Source organism: Doryrhamphus excisus, chromosome 22, assembly GCF_030265055.1.
Source record: "Doryrhamphus excisus isolate RoL2022-K1 chromosome 22, RoL_Dexc_1.0, whole genome shotgun sequence".
Classification (NCBI taxonomy): Eukaryota; Metazoa; Chordata; class Actinopteri; order Syngnathiformes; family Syngnathidae; genus Doryrhamphus; species Doryrhamphus excisus.
The window spans coordinates 8,305,494-8,324,384 of NC_080487.1; the positions used below are offsets into that span (position 1 = coordinate 8,305,494).

At 41.1% G+C, this 18,891-nt stretch overlaps 1 protein-coding gene across 5 annotated transcripts in view; it reads right to left on the minus strand.

The window, feature by feature from the left end:
* rhbdl1 (rhomboid, veinlet-like 1 (Drosophila)) overlaps window positions 1-18,891 on the minus strand; it is a 42,066-nt gene that overhangs the window by 3,773 nt on the left and 19,402 nt on the right. For all 5 annotated transcript variants that reach the window (XM_058061505.1, XM_058061507.1, XM_058061506.1 and 2 more), the window contains 4 exons: window positions 14,841-15,065; window positions 14,609-14,757; window positions 13,842-13,954; window positions 1,867-1,967 (listed from right to left, as the gene is read on the minus strand). In XM_058061505.1, coding sequence (XP_057917488.1) covers window positions 1,867-1,967; window positions 13,842-13,954; window positions 14,609-14,757; window positions 14,841-15,065 — 588 coding nt within the window. The remainder of the gene's footprint in view (window positions 1-1,866; window positions 1,968-13,841; window positions 13,955-14,608; window positions 14,758-14,840; window positions 15,066-18,891) is intronic.

Genomic DNA, 18,891 nt, shown 5'->3' on the forward strand with positions numbered 1-18,891 from the left:
GGAGGACCGAGCGGTAGAGATGGAACGCCCTGCGCCAGACCCCGGCAGAGCCCCCCCCCCATTATATCTATATAGCCATATTTTTCACCTTATTTAACCTGGAGAGAAAGACCATCCACTGTAATGGAAGGAGCCCTGATGGTGTGTTCACCTGGCTGCTGCACTGGGCCCAAGCCAGGGGCACTCTGTTAATTAGAGCTACACTAATTAAACAGATGAGGAGGGGACAATAAATCGCACTTATGATCCTCCTGGGAGGAGAGAACAATGGCATCCTGACTTAGAATATCACCTATACTCCTCGGGATGAATAATAGCACCAATCATATCACTCCTTAAGTGTCTGACGGTGAGGAATTGTGGGAAAAAGACCCAGGGCCACCTTTTTCCCGCCCTAGTCCCTGCTGTCTGAATGGAAGATTAAAAACACAGGATAAAAATAGCGATAAAGCCCTGTCGCAAGAAGAAGCCTTTAAAGTCACAATATTACAACAGATAAATGATTCATATCTTCAAGGAAAGAGTGTCTTGGTGTTTGGTAAAGGCCTTTTTATCAAACATGCTGACATGGAACTTTGTGTCAGGAAGACTCAAACTTTGTTGTGGAATTTGATTTTTTTTTTAACAGTTGAAGTACAAGTGCAATTCCCTCAGAAATTGAGAGATGCAATACTGACAATGCAAAAAACTGGATGCGGAGAAATTACTGTGCTCTTGCGACATGGCTGTAAAATGGGAAATTTGGGTATTCCCTTGGGTGTTCCCTTAACTCATATTTGGTACAAAATATATAATATTTCAGAACTGGTAAGGCGCAAACTGTGCCACATGCGCAGTTTGTATCTCACAATTTCCACTTTTTATCTCATAATTTCTACTTTCTCATGATTTATCTCATCATTATAACTTTTTATCTCATAATTGACTTTTTATCTCATCATTATGACTTTTTATCTCATAATTTGACTTTTTATCTCATAATCTTGACTCTCATAATTTCGACTTTTTATCTCATAATCTTGACTCTCATAATTTCGACTTTTTATCTCATAATCTTGACTATCTCATGATTATGATTTTTTTTATCTCAAAATTATGATTTTTTAATGTAATAATTTTGACCTTTTATCTCATAATTATGACTTACCATTGGGATAACTAACAGGCTACATTCAGTGCTATAAGTAAGGCGTGAGATAAAAAAATAACTTGTGTCCCTAACAAGCCCAATTCGTGTGTACTATTTACTCATATTAATAACATATTTTTAGAATAACAACTGAAGACCATGAAGTTGAAGAGGTCTTCTCAGATTAAATCAGGCCTTGAACAGAAAGCAGAGAAAAGCTGAGAGCAGACAGGCCTGTGATGATGACGACGCTAGTTGGCAGATGGTTGAAGATTCTTTTCAACAAAAGTCCACAGGAGGAAAGTCGTGTGAGCTAAAAGGAGACGTGGCTTAAAGGATTCCCTCTTACAACAAACAGACACCAAGTATAAGAGAGCAAACAACGTGTTGTCTGTTAGCTTGCACATCCTGTCTTTGCTGGCGGGGCCACTTTGAGACTCATCCCTGCTGGCATGTGGAGGAGGAAACAACAAGTTAGAGTGATTGGTTACATTTAACAGGGCCCTGAGAGTTTATAAACACACAAATAATACATACAGGGACAAATAAAACACACTATTGGAGGTTTTGGTTTGGACTGCTTACTTTTTCAATATAATTCTAGTGTGCAGGTGCACCTAATGAAGTGAAAGTGAAAGCTTAAAAAGCTTTCCTTTCATGTTCAAAGAAAACACACTGGAAGCATGGGACATTTCATCTCTGGAAAAATAGTGCAAAGCCATTTTTCTGGCAGTTACCATGACGACGTTGGCCAGATGCGCCGAGCAGAGAGCGTAGACTCCACCGGAGCCCCCCACCACCGGAGCACGCATGTCGGTGATGGACACTGTCAGTGAGCCTGCGGATAGAAGATGCACACAGATCCGAAAAATGAAGAAAAGCACCTTTAACAACACTGTTGACAAATCTGTTATTATATTTGTTATTATATAATTACTGCAATAGATGAGAAGTGGATGGCAGTATTCATCCAGCATCAGTACAAATCACCTTCCTCTATTTTTTCCCGAAATAGTACAAAAATCTATTCACATGCAAAGCACAGCTATGCTTTGCTATGCTATGCTACATGTGTGAGCTCTTACTTTGTTCATCAGCGGAGGCTAGGGTCTTAACAAGGGACTTCCTGTGTTTAACAGCGTCTTTTATGCACATTATAACAGCTCTATTCCAATACCTAGCGTTTTCTTGTTACATTAAGCCATTTTATTTATGTTTTTGCCCCCCCCCCCCGGGCCAATAAAAAACGAGGCTGGACTTTGATCAAGCTATTCTTTTTTTAAATATACCAATCTGACCTAAATTGGGGGCTGCACGGCGGACGAGTGGTTAGCGTGCAGACCTCACAGCTAGGAGACTCGAGTTCAATTCCACCCTCGGCCATCTTGTGTGGAGTTTGCATGTTCTCCCCGTGCATGCGCGGGTTTTCTCCGGGTACTCCGGTTTCCTCCCACATTCCAAAAACATGCTAGGTTAATTGGCGACTCCAAATTGTCCATAGGTATGAATGTGAGTGTGAATGGTTGTTTGTCTATATGTGCCCTGTGATTGGCTGGCCACCAGTCCAGGGTGTACCCCGCCTCTCGCCCGAAGACAGCTGGGATAGGCTCCAGCACTCCCGTGACCTTTGTGAGGATAAGTGGTAGAAAATGAATGAATGAATGACCTACATTGGATTGGTCTTTACTGTTTGTAAAAAACAAAAGAAAAAACATGATTTCCTCCTGATGACTTATTGTTGTATGAATGGCATCAGATGAATACACAGGTTCATTATGTATATTCTGCCATCTAGTGGAAGAGCATTTCATTGTCCTGCTTGTCTCAATACATCTCCGGTATGGATATATGAACAAAGATCCATCCATTTTCTATGCTGGAGCCTATCCCAGCTGTCTTCTGGCGAGAGGCGGGTTACACCCTGGACTGGTCGCCAGCCAATCACAGGGCAATGAAAAAAAGATGTTTGTGAAAAAATGGAGCATGTGTCAAGCTGGCATTGTTAATCATGCAAGGGAAATTTGAAGGGCCAATTAAAGCAAATAGTGTTTGATTGCAGTTGGAGCCATAATGTCTGTCTAAAAAGCACATCCTCACACAGCCAGCAAAAAGTGTAAACATTGTGCTAAAAAGAAAAAGATTCGACAGGCCCGAGGCGAGCGGGAATGATGCTGGAAAGACGGATAGTAATCAGAGCAGCGTTCCTGAGTCATTCATCAGAGCAGCGTTCCTGAGTCATTCATCTTGCCCTCGCTCCTTCCTGCACCTGTGGGGGTGCTGCTTTTGTCAGGATTTATGGGTGCAGATGAAGGCGGATGCCTGAGCTACAGATTGAAGGAGATCCACAGCGGCCCATTTTTTGACTGGTTCAACAAAATTACAATTTCACAGTGTAGAGCAGAGGTAGGGAACCTATGGCTCGGGAGCCAGGTAGGGCTCTTTTGATGACTGTATCTGGCTCTCAAGCATTTACCACAATAAAAATGCATGTTTGCTAACATTTTAAAGTAAACATCACAGAAATCACTGTTAAAAATATTAAAAATAAAAACTTTCTTATACATTTTAATTCGTCCAGCAATATGGCCGACCATATCCATCTTTCTTGATGATATTTTCCAGGTCAAACACCAAAACTTGATTATTACTGGGTAATGCGGTAGTCTACCTCGGTCATTGAGATGTCAAAAAAACATGTAAATGTAGACTTTCCTCCTTTAGTCAAATAGTCACCTAGCTAAAGCTAGTTCAAAACTATGCAGCAGCAGAAGTTGCATTAATGGCAGCAAGTATTTGATTTATTATTGGACACTGCGCTGCTCACGAAAGTGTGCTGGTCACACCCCATTGGCGTGGGGTAGTGTGCCTGGTCTACGTAATTAGAGCCCATTATATCTAAAACTGTTGGTCTTACATACAAATGCACACATTTTATTGCATTCAATGTTTAAAAAAATGTATATGGCTCTCACAGATACACATTTTAAAATATCTGGCCTTCATGGCTCTCTTAGCCAAAAAGGTTCCCGACCCCTGGTGTAGAGAGAGGATTGTGTGTGTGTGTCTGGTGAGGTGGCATTTCTTCAACGAAAAAGAAGAAATTGAATTAGGGCAAGTTTATCTGCATCATTTTGACTTTGTATTTTTGTTTCTACTTTGCATTTCTTTTGTAATGCTAATATAATATATAAATAAATACCATATTTTCTGGAATATACGCAAGTCGCGCTTTCTTTCATAGGTTGGCTGTTCCTGCGACTTATACATGAAAAAACTGTTTATGTTACATAAACACTGGACACCTTTTCTGTTCATGTTTATTTTTTGTGTAGCTGAATAATCATTGTGTTAGCATATCTTACACTTATTCAGCCTGTTCTTTATTCTTTTATTCATGTTAGAACTTGCCTTCCAAGAGGACGTAATGTTTGTTTTGGTCAAGTAGTTTGGAAAATTAATTACCCACAAAAAATGTGACTTATACAGTGCGACTTATGTATGTTTTTTTTCTACCTAATTATACATTTTTGACCTTGTGCGACTTATACTCCTGAGCGACTTATAGTCCAGAAAATACGGTATATAATTTCACAGACAGCCACAAGAGGGCACTCTAGACTTTCACACCGATATCTCCTACTCCTTACCAATTCAATATTTAAACAGTTGGCATTACAACAGAACACAAACGCCCCCCAAAAGAAAATCCTATTCTAGTTAAATTAACAGCTGAAAACAGTAATCAAGCAGCAGAGAGAAAGTTTGGAGTAAGTGAGAACCTTGTTAGGGACAGGTGTAAAGCAGAGGCTACTCTTACTGCTATGAAGAAAACAAAACAGTTAGTGGACTTAAAACTGTTTATTATGTTACATAAACACTGGAAACTTTTTCTGTTCATGTTTATTTTTTGTGTAGCTGAATAACCATTGTGTTAGCATATCTTACACCTATTCAGCCTGTTCTTTATTCTTTTATTAATGTTAGACCTCGCCTTCTAGTAGGATGTAATGTCTGTTTTGGTCAAGTAAAAAAATAAAAAATAAAAATAAATAATTCATTCATTCATTCATTCATTTTCTACCGCTTTTTCCTCACGAGGGTCGCGGGGGGTGCTGGAGCCTATCCCAGCTGTCTTTGGGCGAGAGGCGGGGTACACCCTGGACTGGTGGCCAGCCAATCACAGGGCACATATAGACAAACAACCATTCACACTCACATTCATACCTATGGACAATTTGGAGTCTCCAATTAACCTAGCATGTTTTTGGAATGTGGGAGGAAACCGGAGTACCCGGAGAAAACCCACGCATGCACGGGGAGAACATGCAAACTCCACACAGAGATGTAAAAATAAATAATAAAAAATAAAATTAAATAATATATGAAATTAAAAAAAATGCGACTTACGTATACATGTTCTTTTTCTACCCAATTATGCAGTTTTGGCCTTGTGCGACTTATAGTCCAGAAAACACGGTAATATCATCATTGCTGTTATGCAGAACAACCATCCATCTATGTTCTATGCTGCTTCTCCTCGAGAGGGTATGCTGGAGCCTATCCCAGCTGTCTTCTGGCGAGAGGCGGGTTACACCCTGGACTGGTCGCCAGCCAATCACAGGGCAATGAAAAAAAGATGTTTGTGAAAAAATGGAGCATGTGTCAAGTTGGCATTGTTAATCATGCAAGGGAAATTTGAAAGACTTTGGGAGAGAGGCGGGGTACACCCTGCACTGGTCGCCAGCCAATCACAGACACATATAGACACTCACATTCATACCTATGGACAGTTTGGAGTCATTAACATGCATGTTTTTGGGATGTGGGAGGAAACTGGAGAAAATTATTGTATTGTGTGAGGTTATTGAGTTTGAGTGACAACTCCGACTGTGTCTGAGCAGAAGAACAGAGGGTCGACAGGGGGTATCATCTCCCCTTTACTTCTCTGGTGAGCCGCCCCCCCCTCCCCCTCCTCAATACAGTATGAATATTAAACAGACCTGTCATGTGAGCTCTGCTGCTTAGTGAGGATTTAAGATTTAAGGCTCTCACACTCCTGCAGGAGCAGAGCTGGGAGGTGTACGATTAATTCCAGTGTAGAGCTGACATGCTGCACATCATGCACACATGATTTAGTGTTGCCATCATCTCCATCGACATCCACAAATCTTTTTGTGAGCCTGCAACATCCACCGCCGTGCTGGAGACAGTAAAACACGTCACTTTGCGGGGAGCAAAGGTCATCCACACAACTAAACTACCACAAGTCTAATCCTCAGTGCTGAGCTTTTCTGTCAAACTAAAAAACGTTTTACACTCGGCAGGCCCTCAGCTACGGGACAACTTTGTATGCTGCACTCCTTTCCGAGATAAAGCGCAGACGTGAGGCGCTAAGCTGATCTGAGGCCAGACTTTGACAGAGCCTGAGGCGTCGCCCCTCAGTCGCCGTCACACAACTGAGGCTGAAATGGAAGAAATGTCAAAACAATCGTTCTACAGTCCAAAAGTTTAAACATCGGTTGTGATACTAGTTGACGTTATTCTCATTGAAAATGATCTTCCAGCTAAAACTCAACTCTGAACCCTCAACATCATTCCCCGTCCACCCGGCCCGGGAAGACATCTATTGCAACACACATGAGCATGAATCTACTGTATTGGGAAACAGGAACGCAAAGGTGACTACAAGGGGATTACTTCATGTCTACACGGCTCTAATAATGTTAACAACCATATTTAAAAGGCTTTCTATGCTATAACTATAAAAATATTCAATTCATCCTACTTCACGAAATTGGTCTGGAACCAATTTAGCCCCATAAAGAAGGGACACTTTGTCGTCATTATTAGACCATTAACACCCTTCTTAAACTGTTAGCATGTTGTTATAGGTTGCATCCTTTGCAAAGAGATGCACATAAAGAAGCCACCCCCATTTGGATGGTGGACGTATAAAGATTAGTTGTCCACGCTGCTTTATTTGTGAGAGAGACATTTATTGTGTGTACATTCACTGGGCCACAAAGATGTGCTCCCGTCAGCACTCCTGCAGCCGAAAGGGATGCCTCTGATGGCTAATAAAACTGAGGGAATGCCTGATCAGATTTATTTACCCACCATAACCAATGAGGGGCGAGGGATCCTGATGGAGAACTGAGAGGTGGCATGTGTGGGTGGTGATGCAAGTACAGGGTCAGGCAAAATGATCTGACACATTTGTAGGTTAAATAAAAGGCAAACAAATCTATCTACCTACCTATCTATCTATCATGGAGCTTTCAATGTGGAATCGTTTATCAAAACAAACTAATCTGTAACTGCAACACAACGAGCGTTCCGTTTGCACTTCAATCTTGGTAGACATGACCCCATACCAGCTGGTAACACCATCTTCTTATGGGTTACCAACTTCACAGCGACATTAAAACGAAACTCAACCGGCCTACCATAATGACCAAAACATAATGAAACATAATGGCATTATATGTACGTTTATCGCAAATAAAAACACTTTTTTTCTTTACTTTATTTGCCTTTTATTTAATATAAAAAATGTGTCAGATCATTTAGCCTGACCCTGTATTTGTCCCCCCTAACCTGTGCACTTGTGTACAGTACATACACATGTGGGTATCATGTTACTAGTGATAGCGTTTTCATGACAAAGAAGCCAATTTAATACCTGTTGTTTAATCCTGCACCAGATGATTGATGCTGTTTGGGTACAGCACAAAAGTACGATGGCAGCACTGATGCCGCAAGCCTGCTTGTATTGTTGCTCCTAATACAGCCCTGATGTACTCTTTCCTGCTCGCAATGACTGCAAGTCACTCAAACACATCCACTATTCATGCAACTGATGGCTGTTCGCGAAGGGGTGCACACGGGGTAAATATGATAATATCTACTGGCAGGAAATAGAAAGGCTTGTTGCTCAGCAGACAGCGACTCTCATTTAGTCGTCACAAATGATGACAGGCAGGCGTTTACTGTCTGGAGATGTGGCACAGAATGTGACAGATTCCAAACAAAATGGCTACAGGCTTCAGGTCTTCAAGTGTTGGGATTGCAAGCTGTTACAACACATACAGTAAGCTTATTTTTTTTTTCATTTTGTTATTGGCCCTGCCGGCTGCTTGCTTGGTGTGTATTATTGATAAAGTGCAACACTATCAAAGTCAGGCTGCTGCTGGCATTGTTAGTGAAGCCCAGCCCACTCCAAAGCAGGCAGGATGACCTTGGCACTGTGCAGAGGCGGCCGCCGTAATTATGATAACCCCCCCCCCCCCCCCATTACACATTCACCCCTTCTCGGGTGACACCAGTCCATAAAAAGAATGATGAATATTTATACTTCAGCTATACTTCAACTAATAATCAATGAGTTGATTGTTGATTAATGGCGTTATGATAAGGTACACTGAAGTGCAGTACCTGGCAGCAACCAGCAGAGGTGCTATTGATTCATTTGCTCTCCAATGAATGGCACATCTCATTATTGTAAAAACCTAATTTATTGTAGTAATTGGTTCCAGATTCAACCGTCATAAGTGAATTTCCGCAAAGTAGGATTCCTTATTTATAAATCAAATATTTTTGTAGTTAGAGCATAGAAAACCGGTAAAAGTGTAACGTTAAATTCCACATTTTGGTTACTGCAATTCTACATCTTGTTACAGTATAGGTTATTGTTTTTGACTGCAATTCTACATTTTATTACTGTATAGGTTATTGTTTTTGACTGCAATTCTACATTTTATTACTGTATAGGTTATTGTTTTTTATGTACATATATTTACACTTATTTTGAACAGCACCTGCCAATTTTATATTTATATTCTTATTCCTTGTTTTTTTTATCCTTTTCCTTATTCTTATTTTTACTTTCTACAAAATGCACCATGGAGTTGCACTCAAATTTCGTTGTATGCAATAAAATGACAATAAAGGCAATTCTGATTCTGATTCTTATTAGGGCCCACCAGATATGAAATAACACCACTATATTCACCTTGATATTTGTATTACCCAATATAGTAAACAGTAGTAGAAAAAATACACAATTTCATGTGTTGCTATAAATGTTTTTTTCAGTGTTACATGAATTAAATCCGTAAAAGTAGCCTGTGTTATTATTAGGATTATTACTATGAATATTATGACATCATTCAAAGCTGTAATAAAAGGGCTATACTTCTTTTCTGCATATAACTGTTGTGTTGGCTTTCATTAGAGTATTTTAATTCTTATTTTGTATTGTTGTGCTCCTCTCAAAGACAAGAAGCATGGAAGACTTGATGGCCTATTTTGTGTGTTTGTGTGCGTGGGCAAGGCAGAGACATGGTGTGTTTACTGTAGCATGTAATGTTAGTAAAACAGGGGATTGTCTCCACTCCCCCAGGCCTCAAGCTTGGCTCTTTTTTTACTGAAGAAGGTTGTGATTCATGTTGGGTTCCTACTTTGGATCCCTCATCCCTTGTCCTCGAATGTTCTTTTTTTGGACCGTACTACTGTGGTTTTGTTTTTGAGGATGCTGAAAGCACCAAACGTTCTTCCTTAACAAAGATAATAATGGTTATTTTTCAGTGACACTGCCAGACATGTGTTCATGGAACCATTTCATATATTTGTTATTATGGTTGTACTTTCCATACATGATGTATATATGTGGAAAAAGTGCTAGTTGTCTATATTATCTATTCTGTATCATCTCATTCTTTATTTTCCAAACTGGCATTTATTTATAATCATGGTGATTTATACTGATGACAGTTTTACTCTTCACCTTCCAGACAAAAAAAATCTTTAATAGAGCTTCTCCGTGTCTGACAGCACCATTAGAGTCGGGATGAGGCCTCAAAAATGGATGCCACTACATTTAATGACATTTACAACGGCAGGCTTTTAAACTAAATGTAAAAGTAGACAAAAGATGATGTGACAGATGGCCAACCTCCTTGCCCTTTTAATGTCTTTCAAACTCAAAGAATGTCAGCTTAAATAAAATAGGAAATCTTTCATATATTTTTAAAGGGGACCTATTATGCTTTTTCTACTTTTCTGACCTATACATCTAGTTAAAATGTAGGATTCTCGTGTTAAATGACGCCAAAGTTTCAGATAATGAAAGAAGAAAGAAATTTGGGATTGTACAAAACGCTCAGTTTCAGAGGGCGTTGCTAAACTCTTCCTTTGTGATGTCACAGAGGAGCGGACTTCCTTATATGGGCATGGCTGTAGGCTACATACACTCTCTTCCCTCCCCTTGAAGCATAAATACCAAAGTGCACTAATTTAAACACAGCCTATGTACTATGATTATTGATGTAAATCATGTCAAATTAGCAGAAAGGTAATACATTCAATAAAATTATCTATTCAAATGAGATCCTTGCATTACAAGTCTATGTATTGGGATGATACTTCCCAACCTGTGCGTTGCTGTAGCTCTGTGATGACCTTCGAGCAGTATAAATCCTGCACTATGTACTTTGCAGCGTTTACAAATGGGTGAAGTGTATGAAAAGGGATAATGGGATGGATGGTGGATCTGCAGATGAATCAAGGAAGACAGGTTCTCAACGTGGAGCCGAGTTGCCGAACATGAGTGAAAAAATTATGACATTCTTCTCTCCATATTTCCAAGCATTAGCTGCAAGCCAAAGCCCTTCATCTGGCAGAGCCAAGGAGGATTATTGCGTGGATATAAGAATGATCAAGGGCAACAACTGCAGGTCTGTGCTGCTTGGTCTTTTAATAATTACAAGACTGTTCCTGTTTCCCGTGCACACACGCACGCACACACGCACTCACACACCGAAGAACAAAATGTACTTTATTTTTAGGAGGGTGTAATTTGGGGTTTTTCAAGAGAAGCACTTTGAAAAAGAAACTTGTGGTGCAGAGGATGTTCTTGCGGTGCAAATTTAGCTGTGCAAAACTTGCAGCTTTGTACAATCATGAGCTACAAATGAGCCTCCTTCTATGGGAAACATTTGTAAAATAACAATGAGAGTAATAATTTAGTAGGAAAAAAAAGGGGGAAGCTAAGCACTTTCAACACTTTCAATACAATACAGTATACATGATAGCATATGTGACGTGTGTTTAGTGTGACCAATCACAGCGGAGTGGGTATGCCTAGAGGAGGGTTGGGAGTGGAGTAAATTAAACCGAAAGTTTCATCTTGAAGCACTGCAGAAAAAGGTGCAGAATTTGGAAGATCAGAAGCTTTCTGTTGGGGTTATTGTGTGTAGCTGCTCTGTAGCAGTCCGCAAGTCAGTGAGCATAATAGGTTGCCTTCAAAGAAGTTGTAACTCCTAAAACTGCAGTTGCACAAATCTAGGTTGAAACCAATACAGTTTGACTTGAGGACCCGGTTGCTAGGAATGACACAGGTTCTTCTTACTTTTCTCCTCCATGTTCGCATTTGCTGAATAGCGTCTCAAAGTGCACTCAGGCCAATTCCCCAGAGAGGGACCCTGCATTAGCCTGCCACTGTCCCTCATCGGGGTCCCGCTCTCGCTCTGTCATCGCAGCTGAAAGAAATCCAAGCTACAATAATTCATGAGTCTTCAAAGCGGTGTGTTTGCATGCGTGTGATTTTCACAGCGCAGAAGAAGATTTGAGCGGCGCTAACTCAATTTTACAGAGCAGACAGACGATGGGAAGGGAGAAATAAATGATTTGGACTTTTCGTCACGTAGACAGTATCAGATTGCTGAAAATGTTGAACTCCACATGATTTAGGTTTCTGCTTTGCAACTGTAATCAAATGATGCTTAGCAGGATATTTGTAACAGGGACAATTTCAGTGTTGGATTTGTGAACACAGGCAGGCTTGATGACTTGTGCAAATGAGCATTAGGGGGAAAAAAATCAGCATTTACAAAAAGCTACCCGGTAAACAGCGTCAACAGGAAACACCGCAAATCTCCAAAGTGGCACGGCGGAGGATGAAAGTTAATGAGGTTCCTTCAGTACAACCTCTGTGCAAAAACACACCACTCATGGATGGATGTCAGCCGGGCAGCAACCTGAGGATTAATCCAATTCGCTGCCCGCTGGACCAGAAGTTGATGCAAAAATGAGAGGTTGGTTTTTACAGCAGTTGAATTGCTGAAATGCAATTCAAGACCTTTAACTTGATAAATGACGTGCAGCCGGGAAAAGTCAATTCTAAGCATTTCTTTGAGTAAAAACACTGCAAACAAAAGGACACAAAGCAAAGTAGGTCAACACAGATGTACTGCTGACTTGCAAAAAGCACCAAAAAGACACACTCATACACAAAACTGGACGGGACTTTTGTTTTACACAGCAGTAAGTGGCTTTTGCCAAAACAAGCTCACAAAAGCAAGGAATAAAAGAGTTGTCAGAGCACAATTAAAGCGAGACATAAAATGTGATTTTATATTAATTTTGACTTCATTATGTGCTTCTCAAGCGGCCACAAAGTGTATAAGAAGACAGGAATATACAGTCAGGTGTGGAAACTAATATACCCTAGTTTCCGGACCATAAGTCACACTTTTTTTCATAGGTTGGCTGTTCCTGTGACTTATACTCCAGAGCGACTCATAAATGAAAAAACTGTAATGTTATATAAACATTGGACGCCTTTTCTGTTCAGCTGAATAACCATTGTGTTAGCATATCTTACACCTGTTCAGCCTGTTCTCTTTTCTTTTATTGTTAGAACTTGCTTTCCAAAAGGACGTAATGTCTGTTTTGGTCAAGTAGTTTGTAAAATAAATTACCTGCAAAAAATGCGACTTATACTCCAGTGCGGCTTATGTATTTTTTTTTTCGACCTAATTATGCATTTTTGGCCTTGTGCGACTTATACTCCGGAGCGATTTATAGTCCAGAAAACACGGTAATCCAATCAGATTTATTAGGATTTGGATGAACTGGAAATAATCTGTCCAACTGTCACTATTATAAAACCTATTATAAAATCTTGAGTCCATTCAGTCATTCATTCATTTTCTACCGCTTATCCTCACGAGGGTTACGGGGGGTGGGGTGCTGGAGCCTATCCCAGCTGTCTTCGGGCGAGAGGCGAGGTACACCCTGGGCTGGTGGCCAGCCAATCACAGGGCACATATAGACAAACAACCATTCACACTCACATTCATACAAATGGACAATTTGGAGTCGCCAATTAACCTAGCATGTTTTTGGAATGTGGGAAGAAACCGGAGTATCTGGAGAAAACCCACGCATGCACGGGGAGAACATGCAAACTCCACACAGAGATGGCCGAGGGTGGAATTGAACGTGAGTCTCCTAGTTGTCAGGCCTTCGCGCTAACCACTTCCCAACTACAATACTGTTATTCTTTTAACCTCTAATAATAATACATTTTATTTGTATAGCGCTTTTCAGAGTACTCAAAGACACTTTACAGTAGAGAAAAATAAAAATAGAGTTGAGTAAAAACAGAGTAAACTATGCATTAAAATACAATATCCATACATTCATTCAGAGCTAAAACAAGGCTAAATGCGGGGCGGGGCGCAGCAGTCAGGTATAAAAAGTTAGACTTTAAAAACGGATTTAAACAGGTGGGTTTTGAGTTTTTTTTTGAAGGTGGGAAGGTCGGGGCAAGCACGGAGTAAAGGAAAAGGCTCCGTCTCCCCAGGTTTGGAGTAAACTCAAAAACTCTAAAAACTCTAGTAAACATATCTTTGAAAAAAAGCACACCTACCAGCCAGCACTCCTGCCATGTAAAGCAGACTTATTCGTAAGACGCCATGGACCATCTCCAAAGGAACGCCAATCATCAGCTGCAGTAAAGCATTGAAGCCCAACTGCTCCAACCTAAAAGGGAGACAACATGCAGGTCAGAGGGGACGAGCTAAACCAGAGGTCTGCAACCTGTGGCTCCTCTGCTTGAATATACTGTATACATTTCTGAATATTCACGGAGAGAATGTACCTTTTTGAAAAGGGGTCAAAATATCTGACTTTCTGGAAGACTGTCAATGCATCCTGGCTGGGTTCTGAGGGGGGGCCAAGGGGGTGGGGGTGTTTGCTTGATTCGTGACAGACATGTTGCAAATCCCTGTCCTGCCAAGCGTGTGTGTTAGGTACTTTTTGTGCTTGTGTGTGCCATCGCAACGGCATGGGAACATGTTGGCGCCAGAGTAAACTCATCAGGTAAGTTCATTTATCTTTGATACTAGCTAGGTCCCGGCACTATCACATGTACTCAAGTCAAGTCAAGTCAAGTCTATTTATATAGCCCTTAATCACAAAAGAGCCTCAAAGGGCTTAACAAGCAGGCAACAGTAGATGATAGACAATAGACGACAAACGACATCCCCTGATCTGAACCTACTCCATCAACACTGACTGCTGAACTACTTTGCTACCCCAAACTTCCCTGTACTTTTAAGCTGATATTCTGCGGCGAGGGACGATTTTTCTCTCGTGGGTGAGGGGCAAAATGGCTCTGAAGCTGAGAATACGTACCCGACGTGCATGAACATATAGCTGAAAAAGCGCCACACTTGAGCGCGATGGCCCGGGTGGTACACCAGGGGGCTCTTCATGAAGTCAGGCTGGTAGGTCTGCAGCACCCACTTGTTCAGCATGATGCCGTAGCACATGAACACGATAATCTGCAAAAAGTCATGCTGAACTGGTTTAAAACCAGTCTGGGGGGAGGAGAAAACTACATCAGAATAAGGCTACTGTTCCTCACCTGGACGATGGTGATGACGGCGATGAAGACGGGTGGGGGACACAGGCGGTTCTGGTGGAAGTACCAGCGCCGGTCCGTCTCGCAGGGCAGGATCTCGTAGGCGACGTAGCGGACAAAGCGTTTGTAGAGACCCAGGCCCGTCTCATCCAGCAGGATCTCCCTCTGCAGTGTACGACGGCCATTAGCAATGGCTCGGCGGAAGCTGCTGGAGCGCTTGCTGCTCATCTATGGTTTGAAAAATAAAAGGTTATAGTTAATTTATGCTGGGAAAATTAATATTGAGATATTTAATCTTCATATGTATATATATATTTTTGTCAATTAATCATGAATTTAGCAACTTTCCAGTTACATAAAATGACAAATTGCTATTGGAGAGCATGCAAAAAATCTAGAAGCCGCACAGTTGTTGTCTACAATCATGCATTTCCAGTTCTCCCAGGATCCATTACTAAAACGCCTCACTTTAATTACACTGTACTTCTTTAACAAACCAAAACATACACAAGCTTTTAGTGTATCTATCGTACCAACACTAAAGCAGAAAAGCTGCCGAGGGAAACCCACAAAGGTCAACGTTTATAGTTCTGCATTCATCACAAACTGCTTGTGTTTTCTCACGGTGCCATTAATCAAGCCAGCCGGCGGACACTGTTTAACACCCCGACGTTACCTTTATAGGGGAAAATATGCATACAGCAGAGGTACGATTCATTTGACAATCCCGATTGAGTGAAATCTCCATTGTAGCCAAAACAACAGCAGTTCCTTGGAGGGGAAAAAAATGCCTACGAAGCAATTATCCCTGCATCAGCTTTGTGCTGCGATACGATCTGACACAAAAGTGTGGAGGAACAAGAAAGCGGCTGCAGACATTCACAATGTGGCTTACCAAAAAAAAGAACTTGTAGCCACGGGCAGTAATTCAATGTCAGGTGTTGCATCATGCATGTCGGCACAAATTCCGTATTGATAGGGCCACACAAAAAAGCTAATGAGTAAAAACATACTCAGGGCAAAAGACTGTACAGGAAGGAGCAAATAATGAGTAATTAAACAGATTGTTGCAGTAAGAGAGGCAGACAACCCTCAGGAAAGAAGGGAAATGTGGAATTCATCTGTTTTGATATGGAGAGAGTACACAACATGGACAAAAGTATTCAAAGGAAAAACAGCTTCTAATAAACTGACCAAGCCATGATGGGGATGGAGTATGATGGGGTTCTTCCACAGCAAAGTCCAGCTGGAATTATCCACCAAGCTTCTCATTTCCAAATGTGACTTTCTTCTTCTTTCTCTTTGGGCTTTTCCCTTCAGGGGCCGCCACAGCAAATCAATCTCCTCCATCCAACCCTGTCTTCTACATCTGTCTCTCCCACACCAAATACCCTCATGTCCTCCTTCACTACATCCATAAACCCCCTCTTTGGTCTTCCTCTACGCCTCCTACCTGGCAGCATTGTTCTACCAATATATTCATCATCTCGCCTCTAGACATGTCCCAACCATCTCAGTCTGGCCTCTCTGACTTTATCTCCAAGGCCTCTACATGTAATGTGCGGTTCCTGATCCTATCCATCCTGGTCACTCCCAATGAGAACCTCAGCATCCTCATCATTGTGTTGTAGGCTCGTTTTCCCCCACAGGGAAGTGAATATCTCATTTGTGGGCTACATACTCACTTTTCCAAATATCAATCTGTGTCATCATACTGTACTCCAAATACCATGTGTGTGTTGTTGTTTAAGGAACATTACCTTGTTGACTTGTTGTCGTAAGTACTGTATATAAAGCCCAAACAAAACAACATCAAACTAAATATTAGAGACTTGCAAAACCTATGATAATAAATGACTGGGTGGGGTGGCCATCTTGAAAAATTAAATTTTGAGTGAACACACAGTCTTTACGTCAAATTTAATGCTTGTATCGCTAGGGAAGTATTTTAGTGAAAAAAATCAATTTATCTGCTGCTAAGCATTGTTGACTTAGCCATATTGTACTAAGCAGCCAGGACAAAGATGCCTAACCGTTTGATTCCATATATGATGTGTGTGTCCTACTACTTGTGTCCATACATATTAATGCTGAGAGGAGAGTTACAATAAGTGTGTTGCAGTTCTATTGCACTTCATAAAATGACAACAATGCATGATGCTTTGAAAGAGGGACGGCTGAATGGGCTAAATGGTGAGCATCAGATGTGCACGTGTCTGTGAGGGGCTGTTCTCTTCTCCTTGTTGTCTCTTGCACATGCTGCTCTCAGCGATAGTCGATTGTCCTTGATGGATTAATTAGCCACAACGCACGCTCCATACCTCCCAGCTCAATACTAATTAGTCATAACCATAACACACACACGTGCAAAAATCTGCTCTAAAAGGCCACAGTAGCCCCCGATTGCCCCGTATATGCAACATTTGGTCAGGTGATAGCAGCCCCCCCATACCAACACCCGGGTGGCAGCCCAGTGCTCACTGATTCCACCCTGACCCAGATACTCTTTCTTGCCCAAATCCTTTTAATACGAGACCTTTTTCCTAACTGGCCAAACCCTCCTTCATGGTTTAATCATTACAGTGCTCTAAAGATAGATAGATTGATACTTTATTCATCTCAGAGAGAAATTCAGAAAAGTGAATAAATAAAGTGCATTATTTTTAGCCGTCTGCTATAGAAAAAGCATAAAATGGAGTCATTCAGATCATTTTCTGACCATGGTGTGGGGTTGCATGAGTGCCGTTCTTTGAGTGGAATTCCATCATGTATTGTGAAGTAGAGATTGAGAAACTGGGCTCCATGACTCCGAGATGAAAGGAGGAAGGGGAAGGCGAGTCACCTCCAGACCTGAACCCAGTTGCAGACTGTTGTGGGGTCTGACACGAATATCATTGTTTTATCAAGTGACTCTGATATCAACTGTAATTGCATTCTATAAAATAATTTGGGAGTGTGACCAACCACAGCGGAGTGGGCGTGCCTGGAGGAGGGACGTAGGTGAAATACGTTAAAACAGAGCATGAAATCCAAATAAATACAGCTGAATAGGTACAAATTCTGGAAGAACTAGAAAGTTTTCTGTGCTGGTTATTGTGTGTAACTGCTCTATAGGAGTCCAAAAATGAGCATAATAGGTCCCCTTTAATATTGTACAGTTATCTTCTTACATGTTTTTTTTTCTTCTGATGAACACCGCAAAAAGTAAGCAAGTTTTGAGTGCAGCTCAGCTTAAAATTTTTACTCCCTTGTCAGGTTTTAGTCAGCATTTTCGGAGAACGTGTCATATATAATCTGTTTTACTGAGTAGACCGGTGCTTTTTTGAAGTGCTACCTTCCTTTCTGTGCCACTTAAAGACTCAATTGAAAGCATAACATGTAAATATTAATATTATCTTTTTGAGTGCAACAAAATGCTTTATTAAAAGAAGAATTGCACAACATTCAGCATCTGTTTTGGTGAAAAAAAGACCACCTGCACACTCTAATGAGATCCAATACATGAGCCATGTCAACAAGTCTGCCTTAAAAAAAGATCATAATGCTGAGTTTTGACTGACACTCTACAAGAGGTATTGATTTGACAATATGTTTATTGTGGTTGTGGACCTGCACCGCAACATCATCGCCTGTCTCATGTTTCACGCACATACACACACTTGACTTTAAACAGTGTGCAACGTCCGCTAAATGACATCAATAAAAGACACCGGCTCTAATAAAAGGCCCACATTTGTCACAAATTAGGGAGTGGTACTTATAAATGTGTCTGAACAGTGACTGATGGAGGCATAGGAGAAGAACGAGGGATGAATACAGGAAGACAAAGAGACAGAGAGAGAGAAGAGCACTGCTGCTTATTTGCTGATGACCTGCTTGAAAATGTCACACAGTATTGTAATAACCTCAAACACTGCCTGCAAAGTCACGGTATCATCACAGCAGCATTTCAATATGCCCTCAATTTGTTATCAAATATAAAGACACTATGTGAGAGAGTGGCCATATCACGGGGAACTGCATAAACTATCCAATTTATGGATATAGTTTAAAT